The sequence below is a fragment of the Asterias rubens genome, chromosome 11 (genome assembly GCF_902459465.1).
Source record: "Asterias rubens chromosome 11, eAstRub1.3, whole genome shotgun sequence".
Lineage (NCBI taxonomy): Eukaryota > Metazoa > Echinodermata > Asteroidea > Forcipulatida > Asteriidae > Asterias > Asterias rubens.
The window spans coordinates 1,577,384-1,592,325 of record NC_047072.1 but is presented as its reverse complement, the minus strand read 5'-3'; the positions used below and the strand labels follow the sequence as shown (position 1 = coordinate 1,592,325).

The 14,942-nt window shown below is 41.2% G+C and overlaps 1 protein-coding gene across 1 annotated transcript; it reads right to left on the bottom strand.

Annotated features, from left to right (window-relative positions):
- Positions 1–991: 991 nt before the first annotated feature.
- LOC117296471 (creatine kinase U-type, mitochondrial-like) lies at positions 992–8,042 on the bottom strand. The gene is made up of 7 exons (XM_033779417.1): positions 7,970–8,042; positions 7,072–7,346; positions 5,984–6,384; positions 5,416–5,539; positions 4,486–4,620; positions 2,735–2,860; positions 992–1,096 (listed from the first exon to the last, which is right to left on the bottom strand). The coding sequence occupies exons 1-7, from the start codon at positions 8,040–8,042 to the stop codon at positions 992–994; spliced, it is 1,239 nt and encodes a 412-aa protein (XP_033635308.1).
- Positions 8,043–14,942: the final 6,900 nt, after the last annotated feature.

Here is a 14,942-nt window from a genome sequence, read left to right as displayed (position 1 = left end):
GAACTTTCAGCTGTGTGAATATCCCCTAAATGCTTGTTAGCAAATCTCCGAGGTCGAATCACCGAGGTCAAATCACCGAGGTCACACCAATGAGGTCTAACCACCGAGGTCAAGTTAATAAGGTCAAAACATCTTCTTGTTGTTTAAATAACTGGGGTCAAATCACTGAGGTCAAATCCATGAGGTAATTTCTTGAGGTCAAACCCCTAAAGGGTCAACTCGACTTCAAAAACAACAACATCAACAGCTAATTTAAATAGTTTTAAATGTCTTTATTATATGTTAATCTCACAGAATCTATAATATAGCTTTTAATTTAACAGTTAGTTCTCGAGCAATGTACTAACCATACTGCAATTGTCTTTATTTCAGAGTTAATAGATACTGCCAATAAAATTCAAGCAGAACTCAATAAAGAATATTATTGCAAAGTAAATAAATATTTTTGGACAAGTAAATACAAATTATTATATTTTTCAAGATTCGTCACGTGTTTATTTTAAATAAAACCCCGTGTTTCTTGAAGGTGTGACATGGTCCTTCTTGTAGACCACTAGCAATTGATTATGTTTCTATATTTGTTTTGTCCCACCGTTTCCTCCATTAATATGAATTTGATGTTTATTATATTACTGTTAGTAATGCACAAGTGTTAATTGACCAGGGCCAAATATAACAGACAGGTCTTAAGAACAAAGTTGCTTAGCACAACAATCATGCTTACCAGAATTGATTTGCCAGCCTATGTATAATGCACTCATAGTAGCTTATAAGCACACACCCGAAATAATACCCTTGCCAGAGAATTGCTAAGCCAAAGTCTCACACAATCTGTGAGTGATGTCCTGCTCTTTGTTGCTTGATAACAGAAAGTTGTTAAGCATAATTATCTGCTTAAGCAGTTCTATAAAATGGTCGATTGTTCTCATTATTTATTAAGAGTAAAATAGAGTCTTAGCGGGTGGAACACAACGTGCGACTTGTGTAAAATCTATGCTTTTGGGATCAGGCTCTCGATAGAGCGCCCTCTCTCGAGTTGCTTCTCCATCTTGATCAGGGTTTCGATACCGTCAACGACACGCTGGCACTGCTGGACCTGGACAAAAACGAACGAAATTACAGTTGTTGAAAACTCTCAGCAAGACAGGTATGTTGTTAAAATTATAGTACAACAGAGCATGGTTCTACTTTGGAGTGTTATTTCCTAGTTTACTTGGTGCCAAGCGTCTGCAAAGATGCGAGCTAAAAGTTCATTTCCGTGTAGGCCGTTTCAAGAAGTGGTTGCTGTGTAGGCTGTCCTTAAAATTTAAACTACCGCGGACTACACACTCTTTTCCTCTTGTACAGAGATCCCAGCCCCCCCCCACCCCCCCCCCCCCCCCCCCCCCCAACAACCATTACGTCTGCTAAAGAATTCCTGAGATTTCCAGACTACAATGAAACACAACAGGAGCTTGGGTCGAGGTACACCACAACACGACACACATTGAAAATGCCATGCATTGCCAATGTTTCTCTTAATGTCAGGCTTTCTTTGTATATGATGCAGTAATAGCTTCCATTCTGCTACATCATGCATTGTGTTATGAGTGAAAGAAAATACATGTAGTTTACAACTTTGTTCTTGTAATTTAAGTTTCACTATTAACAACGTATCCTTCTTTAAATTGCTGTATATTGTATGTTTCTCTTAATATTTTTATATGGAGCTGGTCTGCTATTGTAATTGGCTGCAACGGATTATTACAGTTTTTTTAATTGAATTGAATTGAATTAAGAGTAAACCTTTCACCGGTACAATGGATCGTATAAACGCAATGACAAGCGCAAACACAATTCCGAAAAAGACCTAAAAATGTTTTAACTCTCAGTACAAAATGTAAACAAGTACCCCTTGTTGGTATACTTAATCTCTGTACTGTGGCGTGGTCACAACATGCAGTTTTAGGAGCCCCCCCCCCCCTCTGAAATGTTCATATACTTAACAATACCCTTCACTTTGGTAATGAAGTCCAACTCCCCCCCCCCCCCCCCTCAGCCCCACAATCCTCCGAAGAAAACTTAAGTGAAGACACAGTATGATGTTTACCATGCCAAAAGCAAGACGCGTGTGTTGGCCACTGTTCTCACAGAAAGTAGCTCAGTTGCCGACTGGCTCTGTTTATGAACAGTATAATTTGCATAATGGAAGTGCCACTCAGCCACACCTACATTTTATTCAGACCTGTACACAGTCAACATTTTGTTTCTTCTTTCTTTTAAGTATGTTTTATTTCTTATGAAAAGGTCTGCGGTAACACCATGATGTTACCGCAAACCTTTCCATGTCGTATTTCCACCATGCAAAGTTTAAAATCCTACGTTTTATTTCTTGTTTTTTTTCTTTTGAAATATTGTAGTACCCTCTTGATAACCATGCAATTAGCGTCCAGCTGCGAATTGGTTTAATAAAGTATTATGAATATGAGTATCAATAATATTTCAAAATTATACAATGACATGACCCTGTAGCTTCTAATAATATTAATAATAATGGAAATTTATATAGCGCCTGTCAATGTAAACATGCTCCTGGGCGCTGAACAATTAAAAGAAAACATATTAAAACCCATACAATTAAAACACCCAATAGAAAATACAGTTAACATGTAATAAATGCAGATTTTGTACACAACAATCAATGATTAAAAAACACTGAGAATAAACCCTAGTTAAAAAAACTGGAATTGCTCACCTCTGATTGTCCGAGACGATCCAAGTTTGATATGTCAAACACGCCCCCAACGGACGCCGTGTCCACACCACCCGTACCTCGCTTCTGCAGCCTCAGTCGCTCCAGGATCATATCGAATCGAGATTCCTGAAAAGTTTAACCGAAAACCAAACAATAATTAGTGACACTGTATACAAAAAAAAAAATATAAATGTTAAAGGCAGTGGACACTATTGGTAATTACTCAAAATAATTATAAGCATAAAACCTTTCTTGGTGACGAGTAATGGGGAGAGGTTGATGGTATAAAACATTGTGAGAAACGGCTCCCTCTGAAGTGCCATAGTTTTTGAGAAAGAAGTAATTTTCCACGAATTTGATTTCGAGACCTCAGTTTAGAACTTGAGGTCTCGAAATCAACCATCTAAACGCACACAACTTCGTGTGACAAGGGTGTTTTTTCTTTCAGTATTATCTCGCAACTTCGATGACCGATTGAGCTCAAATGTTCACAGGTTTGTTATTTTATGCATAATATGTTGAGATACACCAACTGTGAAGGCTAGTCTTTGACAATTACCAATAGTGTCCACTGCCTTTAACGCGCACTGTTATGTACGGCACACAGCAGCAACTAGTGAACGAGCTTAGAGACCGACTCAAAGGTGCTGTGAACACCTTTGGTATTTTGTTAAAGACCAGTATTTTCACTGAGTGTATCCCAACTTATGCATAAAATAACAAATCTGTGAAAATTTGGACTCAACTGGTCATTGAAGATGCAAGAGAAGAATGAGCGGGGGGGGAATCCTCTTTCTCAAAAATGAGTTACATCAGAGGGGGCTGTTTCTCACAATGTTTAAAGACTATGGAAACATAAAGGCCAGTCTTCACACTTGGTGTATCTCAACATATTATGCAATAAGTATCAAACCTGTGAAAATTTGAGCTCAATTGGTCGTCAAGTTGCGAGATAACTATGAAAGAAAAAAACACCCTCGTCACACGAAGTTGTGTGCTTTCAGATGCTTGATTTCGAGACCCGAAATTCTAAACTTAAGGTCTTGAAATCAAATTCGTGGAAAATTACTTCTTTCTCGAAAACTACGTTACTTCAGAGGGAGCCGTTTGTCACAATGTTTTATACTATCAACCTCTCCCCATTACTCGTTACCAACTAAGGTTTTATGCTAAGAAATATTTTAAGTAACTACCAATAGTGTCCACTGCCTTTATACAGCTCTACATTGCTTGTTAGTGGTTTATGCTAACAGTTTTTGTGAGTAATACCAATATTAAGTGTCCAGCCGTCGATTTCACAAAACTTAAGACTAATCTTAGGATGTTAGGACGAGTTCCTTAACTTGAGATAATAAGACGCGTCATAACTCTTTGTGAAATCCACCCCAATGCCTTCAATCGATCTTAGCTGCTCAGTAAAGAAAGTGAGACTATTACATGTATGAGGCTGTATGAGGCTCCTTCAGTGACAAATTAGTCAGGGTTCTTTGGGACGTTTTCTTCACTCACTATCTACATACCTTGTAGTCTAGTTCCTAGACCATTGGTGTTGCGTGGTCACACACAACGAACGTTCCGATTATGCACGGCAAAAACTGTACACGCTTGTAATGAACGAACGCTGGCGGGCGCTCTGTTTCTCTAATTTCCGGATCTCACCGGAAATCAGAGAAACAGAGCGCCCGCTAGCGTTCGTTCATTACAGTGTGTGACCACGCAACACCAATGGTCTAGGAACCTAGACTACATACCTTGCCGAGATTGGGTAGTTTAATGTGCACTCCAGCACGCATCCCGGTGCCCAGGTTGGACGGGCAGGTCAAGACGTATCCAAGATGCTCATTCCACATGTACTCCCATCCCTTGGACTTGATCAGCTTCTCAACCTACACAGCGAATCAAACACCAGCACAGTGTCAAACTTTCACTCCGTTTTTCCAAACATTGTTTAATTCCTTCTTGTTGGAGCTTAGTAGTTTTCGTTTGTATTGCTGCTGCTGCTGTTCTCCCGATACACTGCATCTCCCGCGAGATTTCAAAAGTGAAGTAGATGGAAGCCAGCAGTCTCGCGAGAGTATAGTCGCGTAAAAGTAGTTTTTGAGAACGCTATCGCCAAAATCCTGTGCTATATTTTGAGTAGCCACCTTTCTTAAAACTTATATTGTTATAATGTTGTCATCACCATTTGCCATGTGTACTGTTTGCTTGTGTTGTGCTGCTATTTTGTCCGCTAAGAACCCAGTCACATTTTTGTGAGAAACAAGGAGTGGTTTAAGCACTACAATCCATGCTGCACATTGGCGACAACTGCTTTACTGAATGATCTGACCAATCCCCATGATCACACCTATTGACCCATTTCACCTGACGTCATCATCAGAATAATCTTGGATGCGCCATTTTTGGTGGTCAATGTCAACGTGTGTTAAAGTGCACATTTTGAGGTGACGCGGCGTTTACAGGTAAGCCTATTGACCACCAACATGGTGAGCGTGGCATCAGTCGCCGCGTGTGACGCGCGTGCAAGGGGTCAATACTGCCAGTGACCAATTTCAGGAGGCTTGTAAGCACAACATTTTGCTAAGCACAAACTCATGTCAGGCTTAGCAGAAGCTTAAATTGTGCTTATCATCGGCTTAATGAAAATCAGCTGTTGGGCCCAGATGGGAGTTCTTCTTTACCTCATTCAGGCCTTTGCAGAAGCGTTCAAAGACGCCTTTCATGTTGCCTCCTTTCTCCATGGAGATAAGACGAGTGTGATCCTCCTCGTTGATCCAGACCAAGAAGGTCTTGTCGTTATTGTGCCTGTGAGGGATGAATTGGATACGTTCTTAAAACACTTAAACGAGTCCTCATGTCTTCATACAAGAGTTGCGGGTTATGTATTTCATTCTGGGTTTTTTTTCAATGGGAGACATTTTGGACTCTTGGTGGCAGCAGATTTTTCATTTGTCATTGTTCTTGGTAGTGTGCGCATTCTCAGAACTAGGTAAGCAAGGGAAACTTACGTGATAGGTCTGCTGCCACCTAGCGTTCCAAAGTTTACCGTTGAAAAGCCCATATCGATTTGGACGTCCTAATTGATATCCTAGAGTGGACCATGCCACGAGGGGATATTCCGGTTTGGTTTTGGGGGTTTTGTTCAATGGGTTTGGGAAAACACATTCATACCCAGCGTACAGATGTATAGCTTAGCATAGAAACGGTGGCCTAATAAATGCAAGGGGTATTGTTACTTGTCACACTTACCAGATCCCACGACCGTCAGGCCAGTCGCGAGCCATACCAGCGCACGTAAGCAGCGGCGACACCGGTTTGTCAAACAGGAAATGGTCGTCGATCAGAGTCTGTTGCTCCTCGTCAGTCATGTTGCTCAGCGGGTAGTATTTCCCCGTCAAGTCACCGGTCAGGCCTCCCAAAGCCTCGGAGACTACCTGCTCCACCATCCGGCGTTCGGCCCGAGAGCAGGCAGGCGGCAGGCTGAGGCCGCGGATGCTACGGCCGGTACGGACCCGGGACGACAGGACGTACTTGGAGTCGAAGTTGCCACCTCGTATCTTGGAGGCGTTCAGGTCTGTCGGGTGGACGTCATTGATCCCGTAGCCGTTGTGTCGCTCGTCGATCACGGGGTCGAACAGCTCCTTGAAGACCTTGGAATTTTGAAAAAGAGGTTGAAAATTGTTCAGATCTGCACATCTATCGACCGCATAAAGACCAAGGACAAAAAGGGGGGAAAAGGCTTTCACCTAAAACATTATTAACACCGGGCTCTTCAGAAGAAAATGTGTGATCGAAGTCTACAGGAAACTGAAAAGTTCAGGGACAAAGGAAAGAGCAAAAACAAAACATAAATGCCTTTTAAGAATGCGCTTGTTTGTTTGTTAAATAGGGTTTTGACATGTTCTGTATCAAGTTTTGTTGTCTTGAATGAATCTTACTGTGAATGGATATGGAGTTGTTCGTAACGGGGGCTAACTATACCTGTAGAAGTTTCAACTTCATTAGTCGTCAACTTTTTGCTAAGCAATGTTTTCAGAAGAGTCGCGTAACGCCGACATGCTAAAAATATAAACGTCTCCTAAGACGGAAATTATTTTCGTGACATTGTTTTACTAACTTTCCAAAAACTACCAAACCTCAGCAACGTCATCTTTCTTTCATCATTTTCTTCAAACCGTGTAAGTTTAATGTAAATCTGTGGTCATTGTGTTTTGTGTCGTACAACAACTAACCAAACCCTTTGATGTTGTTTGTTTTTGTTGTTGTTTGTTTTTGTTGTTGTTTGTTTGTTTATGACATTTGTCCGAACATATGAGACATTTTGTCCGAACAATTACCTCGTAGGACTCCTCATCACCGGCCACGCAGCCGACCGTCTTGATGAACGGATGTCCGGGGTTGTCCACCCCTGTCTGGATGGCCGCGTCGAGGGTGAACCCGTTGGGTGTCTGACGATCACACAGCTTGGCGTACACGTCTGGGGTGAGGTGAGACGCCATCACGTTGTTGTGCTTACGGAGGTCCGGGAAGTTGGCTGACGGGGGGAAGCGGGTTGCTCCGCCCTCGGCGGCCTGTCCTCGCTTGGTGTTGTAGTAGCTTAGTCCAGCAACGCCTGATAACGATTCACAAAGGAGACACGAAAAATGAAAAGCACTGACTACATATATAACCTTCGATCGCAGTTTTTAGGCACAATAAACCTACACATTTCTTCATATAATTGCATCACCCTTTTTTCACGAACAGACAGCATCATGTTCAAAATTCATGTTTCCACATTTGATTTTGTTTTCTCAATCTCCTTCCAACTGCAGATCTTGCTTATTAATTCAAGCGAACTATGTGTATGTACTGCCCCCCCCCCACCTCCAATTCAACGGATCAAAGTAACTCCCATTTTTTGTTTGGCCTTTCTTTTATTGTTTTCTTTTTTTATATGGGGGGTCACATCGGATCTAACATCGTAAACGCGTCGTGTGAAAACAATAATGACGAATAATATATTCCTTGTATATTTTATGCACTTTTATTATAGAAAGAATCTTCATTATTTGTTACCCTTTTAAAGGTCTGGGAGGGCACATCTTTTTGATGATAGTTATTTTTTACTTTTGCCCTATTCCTGGACGGCACCTGCTTGTTATGTCTGAAGAATTAAAGAAATAATAAATAAAATAAATAAACGATTTATACCGAAGATTTAAATTTAGAGGGTTACTTTGTGACTTGACTTACCTGCTGCTAATGCTGCCACTGCAGATATCCGCCCCTTGTACGTTCCCAGGAGTGGGATCAACCTCGTAGCCATGGTGATAATGAGTAGGCTAAAAAATGAGACAATTACCACACATTTGTCAACATTTGAAAATGAGCCCCCACACCAAAGTGAGCTATGTCTGATTTAAAGACAGTGGACACAATAGGTAATTGTCAAAGACCAGTCTTCTCACTTGGTGTATCTCAACATATGCATAAAATACCAAACCTGTGAAAATTTGAGCTCAATTGGTCGTCGAGGTGGCGAGATAATAATGAAAGAAAAAAACACCCCTGTCACACGAAGTTGTGCACTTAGATGGTTGATTTCGAGACCTCAAATTCTAAATCTGAGGTCTCGAAATCAAATTCGTGGAAAATTACTTCTTTCTCGAAAACTACGTCACTTTAGAGGTAGCCGTTTCTCATCATGTTTTATACTATCAACCTCTACCCATTACTCGTTACCAAGTGAGGTTTTATGCTGATAATTATTTTGAGTAATTACCGATAGTGTCCACTGCCTTTAATGGCTTTTGGTATAAAAGTATATTAAACTATTTCTGTGACGTCACTCTATATTTGATGGAAGTGTAATGGTTTGCTAAGTATACCATTTGTAGATGTACATTGTACATTGTAGATTCGTTACGAATCTATACTCAATTCGTTATGAGTCTACAATTAACTGTTAAAAAATAATGAATTGATAGTTCAACCTGAATTGAAATTGACTGACTTCAAAATGTAAAGATAAATCATTTTATATTTACAATTTCCAAAAACAATTTCCAATTTAGTTTGACTTTTTTTTTTTTAGTAAAAAACGTAATTGTAAACTGATCAAAACATTGCACTCGATAATGTTGCAAAACACCTTTGTTGCATAGGATGCTTGCATAGAAATATAACTCGATGCCTGAAGACGTACCAGCTTCACATGACATTGGGTGAAACATAACCTCTTTTTCTATACCAGCCTAGGTGGATGTCGTATTTTGTTTAAGTTAATGACCGCCAAGGACAACATCTTCCGCCAATATTTTTTACAAATATTTTAAAGTCAAACAATCATGCAATCGTCAAGATGGCTCCTTGGTGTCCCAACAAAATAGTAACAGTTGGTTTGATTTGCTTTTATTTAATAATCATCCGATCACAAAGCACAAACAAAAATCATAAACGATGCAGAAATCCCGAATTAGTACGAAGGTAGGAAGTGTCTCGTGAGAAGGTACGAAGTGACTCATGAGAAGGTACGAAGTGTCTTGTAAGAAGGTACGAAGTGTCCAAGGTACGAAGTGTCCAAAGTCGGTTCGAAGTCACCAGGGTACGAAGTGGCAAAGGTAGGAACTTGTGTCCTGACACCGCCTAGATCTATCTTCAGAGGGGTTGTATCACTATCTAACAAATTGTAAAAACACAGCTCTTCAGTGCTCTTTACCAAGTCATTAACTTGTAGAGAGTACGTTAAATGCTCTAGAATTGCAAGGGTCGTGGGTTCGAATCCCACCCGAGTAACATGCCTGTGATATTTTTTCACAGGACTCGGGAAAGTACTGAGTATACAGTGCTAACACACATCGGTGTATGGGTAAAAACCAAAATTAATATTCTTTATCCCCGATGCAAATTTAACATCTATTATATCGTTGCGGTACCCGCTGCCAAAACATAGGATTCGAACTGCCTCTAGCTGCCGGGCAACCTCGGTAGTCTAGTTGGTAAGACACTGCTCTAGAATTGCAAGAGTCGTGGGTTCGAATCCCACCCGAGTAACATGCCTGTGATATTTTTTCACAGGACTCGGGAAAGTACTGAGTATACAGTGCTAACACACATCGGTGTATGGGTAAAAACCAAAATTAATATTCTTTATCCCCGATGCAAATTTAACATCTATTATATCGTTGCGGTACCCGCTGCCAAAACATAGGATTCGAACTGCCTCTAGCTGCCGGGCAACCTCGGTAGTCTAGTTGGTAAGACACTGCTCTAGAATTGCAAGGGTCGTGGGTTCGAATCCCACCCGAGTAACATGCCTGTGATATTTTTTCACAGGACTCGGGAAAGTACTGAGTATACAGTGCTAACACACATCGGTGTATGGGTAAAAACCAAAATTAATATTCTTTATCCCCGATGCAAATTTAACATCTATTATATCGTTGCGGTACCCGCTGCCAAAACATAAGCAGTGAAGTGGAAATACATGAATGGGGTTAGTAGGATTTAAAACTTTGCATGGTGGAAATACTATTTAGAAAGGTTTGTGGTAACAACATGGGGTTAGAAAGCATACAGAAAAAAGCAAGGGGTCAACAATGAATAGGGGGACAAAAAGGGGGAGGGAAGGAACTGGCTTGACCACAAGAAGATGGAAACAGTACTATATCAAGGGTGGGGAATGGTGAATGAGGCTCAGGTTAAAAGGCTGTGGGGAAAAAGGAGACGGCAAAACAAAAGGTTTATTAGTCGTTTCCTTCTTGAATGTTCAGACCATGGGGTTGAATGGTCTGAAAGCGTCTAATCCAGAGTTTCTGCCTACTCAAACGAACAGTCTCTCTGTGGTGCCTCTATATGCCCTGTAAGATCATGTCAGAAATGGAGTGATTAGGAAGATTGAAGTGATGACCTACAGGTGTATCTAGCTTTTGGGTCTTGACTGTAGATCTGTGGCCGTAGAAACGCCTCTTGAGTGTAGTTCTTGTTTCACCTATATATTGAACACCACAGACTCTGCAAGATTTGAGATAAATGAGATTAGTGGTGGTGCAGGTGACATGACCCCTTGTCTTATGGGTGGTACCGCCGGTGTTACTGGTGAAGGAGTCCGATTCCCTGACGATGCATTTGGAGATGTTGGAACACCTAAAAGTTTCCTGTGGTAGAGGGGGATTGACATTGTCGTTAATGGGAGGGACTTCTGCTCGGACAATGAGAATCCTGAGACTTGGTGGGCGTCTGTATCTAATCCTACCTCCATGATGCAACTATGGGTTCTTCATGTACAGCACGTTGAAGTCGATCTGATGTGTGAATGGTTAGAACTGGTTATTTTACGAATGGGAGGAAGTGAGGGGTGGAAAGTGACAACATAAGGAACGTTCCCATTTAAACTCTGTTGTTTATTGGGTCCTTTGGAAAGTACTGACTCCCTATAGAACCAGCCTTGACTTTCTGGATAGCTCGATAGACTGCTAGAGAGCTATGACCGCTGGAAACAAGGTGTTTCTTAAGTTCCTATATAAGTGGTGGATAAAATCAGAATAATTAGAACAGATTCGACGGAGTCTGAAGGCCTGACTGTAGGCTAATGTTGGTTTTGCATTGTCTGGGGTGACAGCTAGTGGAATGTAGGTATTGGTGTTTATCTGTGGGTTTAACGAAGAGATCTGTGGTTAAGCCATCATCCGTCTCGAGAACCTTGACATCAAGAAAGCGTGTATCCTTGGTTGAGTATTGGCTCGTGAATTTGATGGTCCTGTGGAAGGAATTTATGTGATTAATGAAAGCTGTGAGGCTTGCTTCATCGCTTGTTCAAATGAAAAAGATGTCATCAATATAGCGCCACCAGACCCAGGGACGCAAGGGGCTGATGCCAACATGCGCTGTTCAAGATGGCTCATGAAAAGGCACGCCATTGATGGTGCCATACGTGTGCCCATTGCAGTACCCTGTACCTGTAGGAAATTCTTACCCATGAAAGAAAAATTGTTTTTGGTTAGAACATGTTGCACGAGGGATAAAAATAATGTCAGAAATGGGTGGTGATGTGTGACCACTCTTAGCCAGAGCTGAAGAGCAGGCAGCAATCCCTTCATCTTGGGGAATGTTGGTGTATAGAGAGGACACATCAAAAGTACCGATGATGGCTGTGTTTGGGACCTGCTGAATACCTGAGATTTTGCGGAGAAAATCTGGAGTGTCATGAATATAAATGATGGAATCTGCGGCATTAACGGCTTGAGAAAACTGTCAACAAAAAGAGAAATGGGAAACATTTTTTGCATTAAATATAGTTGCTTAAAATTAATGCTTGGAACTTACTTGTCTTATTCTCTGTAGACGACAGTGGCCCTGTTGTTAGACCCAAGATTTATTGGAGCTAGTGGTAAAGTATTGTCCGTTTTTGAGACTTCTTTGTTTTCAAGAGAATAAAACGAAACGCACGCGCATCTCGCGTCCTGAACAGCGCAAGCGCTTTGCGCTATGCGTATGAGGGCCTCTGCGTCATACGTCACTATGCAACAGTCCTGTTGATAGGTCAATACGTCACAAATGCGCGTATCCGCTACATCTGCTGCACGCAAGATCTAGCTTGGACCGATTTAACATTGATCGTGTATTTGGCAAAGTTAATAAAGTTAATGCTCTATAATGGGTGCGTTCGTTTAGCTTCCCTGGGTCATTCCCTGTGTGTAGCGGGGTTTTTTTTCCAGGACGTTTTTTTTGCACACGTTCGTCCTGGAAAAAAAACACGTCACACACCGGGGTCGACCCAGGGAAGCTAAACGAACGCACCCGAACAACTCGGACACGGTGATCTTAGCTCTTCGTTAAATCGGCCCTGCCCTAAAAACTACTGCTCTAGCTCTGTACTCACCAAGCTCCACCGCCCTGTGTAAAGAAGTCCCGCTAAGACAGAAAGCCACCGAAACAAAAAGACTGAGTTACAAACTTGCAAAATAAAATTATTGACACGGCATTCACTCCTACAAGATCAGTAATGACTTTATTCAATACTTTGTTCATAATCACTTCGTCAAATTATTGATAAACTTCAAATTGGCTCGTACTTAACGCTTTGTCGTTTTAGCAAAGTGTCTATTGGTCTGTGGGTAAAAACACAATAAATTGGTTCCCTTAAAATTTAAAGGAACATGCACGTTGCCTTGGATCGGACGAGTTGGTCTATAAAAAGCGTTTGTAACCGTTTTTTATAAAATGCATATGGGTAGAAAGATGTTGTTATAGTAGAATACAATGATCCACTCTAGTTTGCCTCAAAATTGAGTGGTTTTCCCTTTACTGTGCGAACTAACACGGTCGGCCATCCATAAATGGCCGACCGTGTTAGTCGACGAGGTTTAAGGAAAACCGTGCAATTTCCAACTCGACCGATCCAAGGCAACGTGTTCCTTTAAGCTTTTTTTAACCAGTCAAATATAAGTAAGCCTATCTATAAATTAACTGTAGATAAATAAATTTAAAAAATTGCTTGGCCCCTTTGCCCTCGATGGGCTAATGAGCTTGTACAATTTCTTGTTCAGGATGTAGTGATACATAATGGGAACGATTGTATATGCTGCAGCCGACCCAATGCGAACAATCACATCTTTTACACCCACGATAGCATAGGTCTAGGCTGTGGTCATAACTGGTGGTTTAACCGACATTATTGTTTGAATAAAAGTGAAATGAAGTGAACGTTGCAGCACATTGGTGCCTTGTTTATATGTGAAGTAAAAGTGCAAAAAATTAATGTAGATTAAGTGTCGCTGGATGGTAAAAAAACACTTGCTGAGTTGACTAGAAACATTCAGACTTTCAACAATTGACTTTTTTCTTTACAAATTTTATTATCTGTTTTACGTAACATCCAAGTAGATATTTTGTCCTTTGTGTTTTTCAGTCACTAACTGACCACTTAATACTTAAGATCTATTGCTGAACATTTTTCCCCTCTTTTCTCATCTCAATTGGTTTTCAAGCTCTGTAGACTATTGTGTCAGGCAAGTTTAGGGTTTTTGATGGCAATAAAAAAGAGCCTACATATCATAGGGAGACTTTGGAACGCTAGGTGGCAGCAGACTTAGCAGGTAAATTTCCATTGTTTACGTAGTTTTGAACATGCGCACATTACCGAGACCAATGAATTTTACCTGGTATATCTGCTGCCACCAAGCGTCCCAATAGTCTCCCATTGAAAGAAACAGGTTTGTGTCATCCAAATCTCGTTGAGCCTGACCTATTTCCGAGTCAAGTTGACTCGGAAACTGGCTAAAAATGTAATGTTGCCTCCGATTCTTTGTCAGTTTGAACCATTTCTTGGTGATTTAGAAATAGGTTTCGGGTTTAAATTGGTCAGGCCCCAACAAGAGTCTGACTCCGGGTAAATTTTGACCCAGAAGTGTTTAGATTGATAGAGGGCATATCGTAATGTTTTATTCAGAAAAGCAAGAGAAGTATAACATTGCTGGCCACTGTGTTTCTGTAAGAGAAATTGAAAACTTTGGTTGAGTGGTTGAGTGCAATCTTGGATGCGATCGGACAAGGTGGAAGACACCCAAATATACCCACCCTTTTTTAATATGGTCCTCCAGTAACAATCTTTTCTAACAATTGTCCTATCTAGACTTGTTGTGTATGGCTGTGATCAGTATACATTTTTGTGTCCGTTATCGAAAAAAAAAACACGACATAGGGCTCCCCGGTATGGCTAGACTTGAATCAAGTCCCAATCCCGTGCCAACCTCAGAAAACTATTGCTTTGTGATGCTCTGCATTTCCCGCACGCGGGTATGCTTAGGGACCTTCCGCACGAGAACTGGACTTGAATCAAGTTTACGGTGTGGCTTGAGATTATGTTCCCCATACTGTGAACATAGCGCCCTCTTTTGAATCAATTTATTTCAGCCCCGTGTTATTAAATTTCCACATCGTGAGACACTCACATCGGGGAAATCTACTCCAGCACTGGCTTATAGGCTTTGGCTCCGTGTGGCAGGATATTGTGGTGTCGACCCCCCCCCCCCATTATGGCGAACTGTGCATTAATTGCGAGGTATATTCACGGAACAATGGTCGAGGTCCCCCCCCCCCCCCAATCCATTATTATGTAATCTATATTGATAGTTGGTGCTCTCATTTGTTTGTGTGTGTACTTCTATAATCTGTGAAGGCTCTATCTATTAATTTTGTTTGCGGTAAATAAAAACTGAAGTCATTA

Excerpts from the sequence above, each read along its gene's own strand:
- LOC117296471 (XM_033779417.1), bottom strand. The coding sequence starts at position 8,042 with ATGGCTACGAGGTTGATCCCACTCCTGGGAACGTACAAGGGGCGGATA. Across the intron at positions 5,540-5,983 it reads CCTGACGGTCGTGGGATCTG|GCACAATAACGACAAGACCT; the intron begins GTAAGTGTGACA and ends CATCCCTCACAG. Across the intron at positions 1,097-2,734 it reads ATCGTCTCGGACAATCAGAG|GTCCAGCAGTGCCAGCGTGT; the intron begins GTGAGCAATTCC and ends GTTTTTGTCCAG.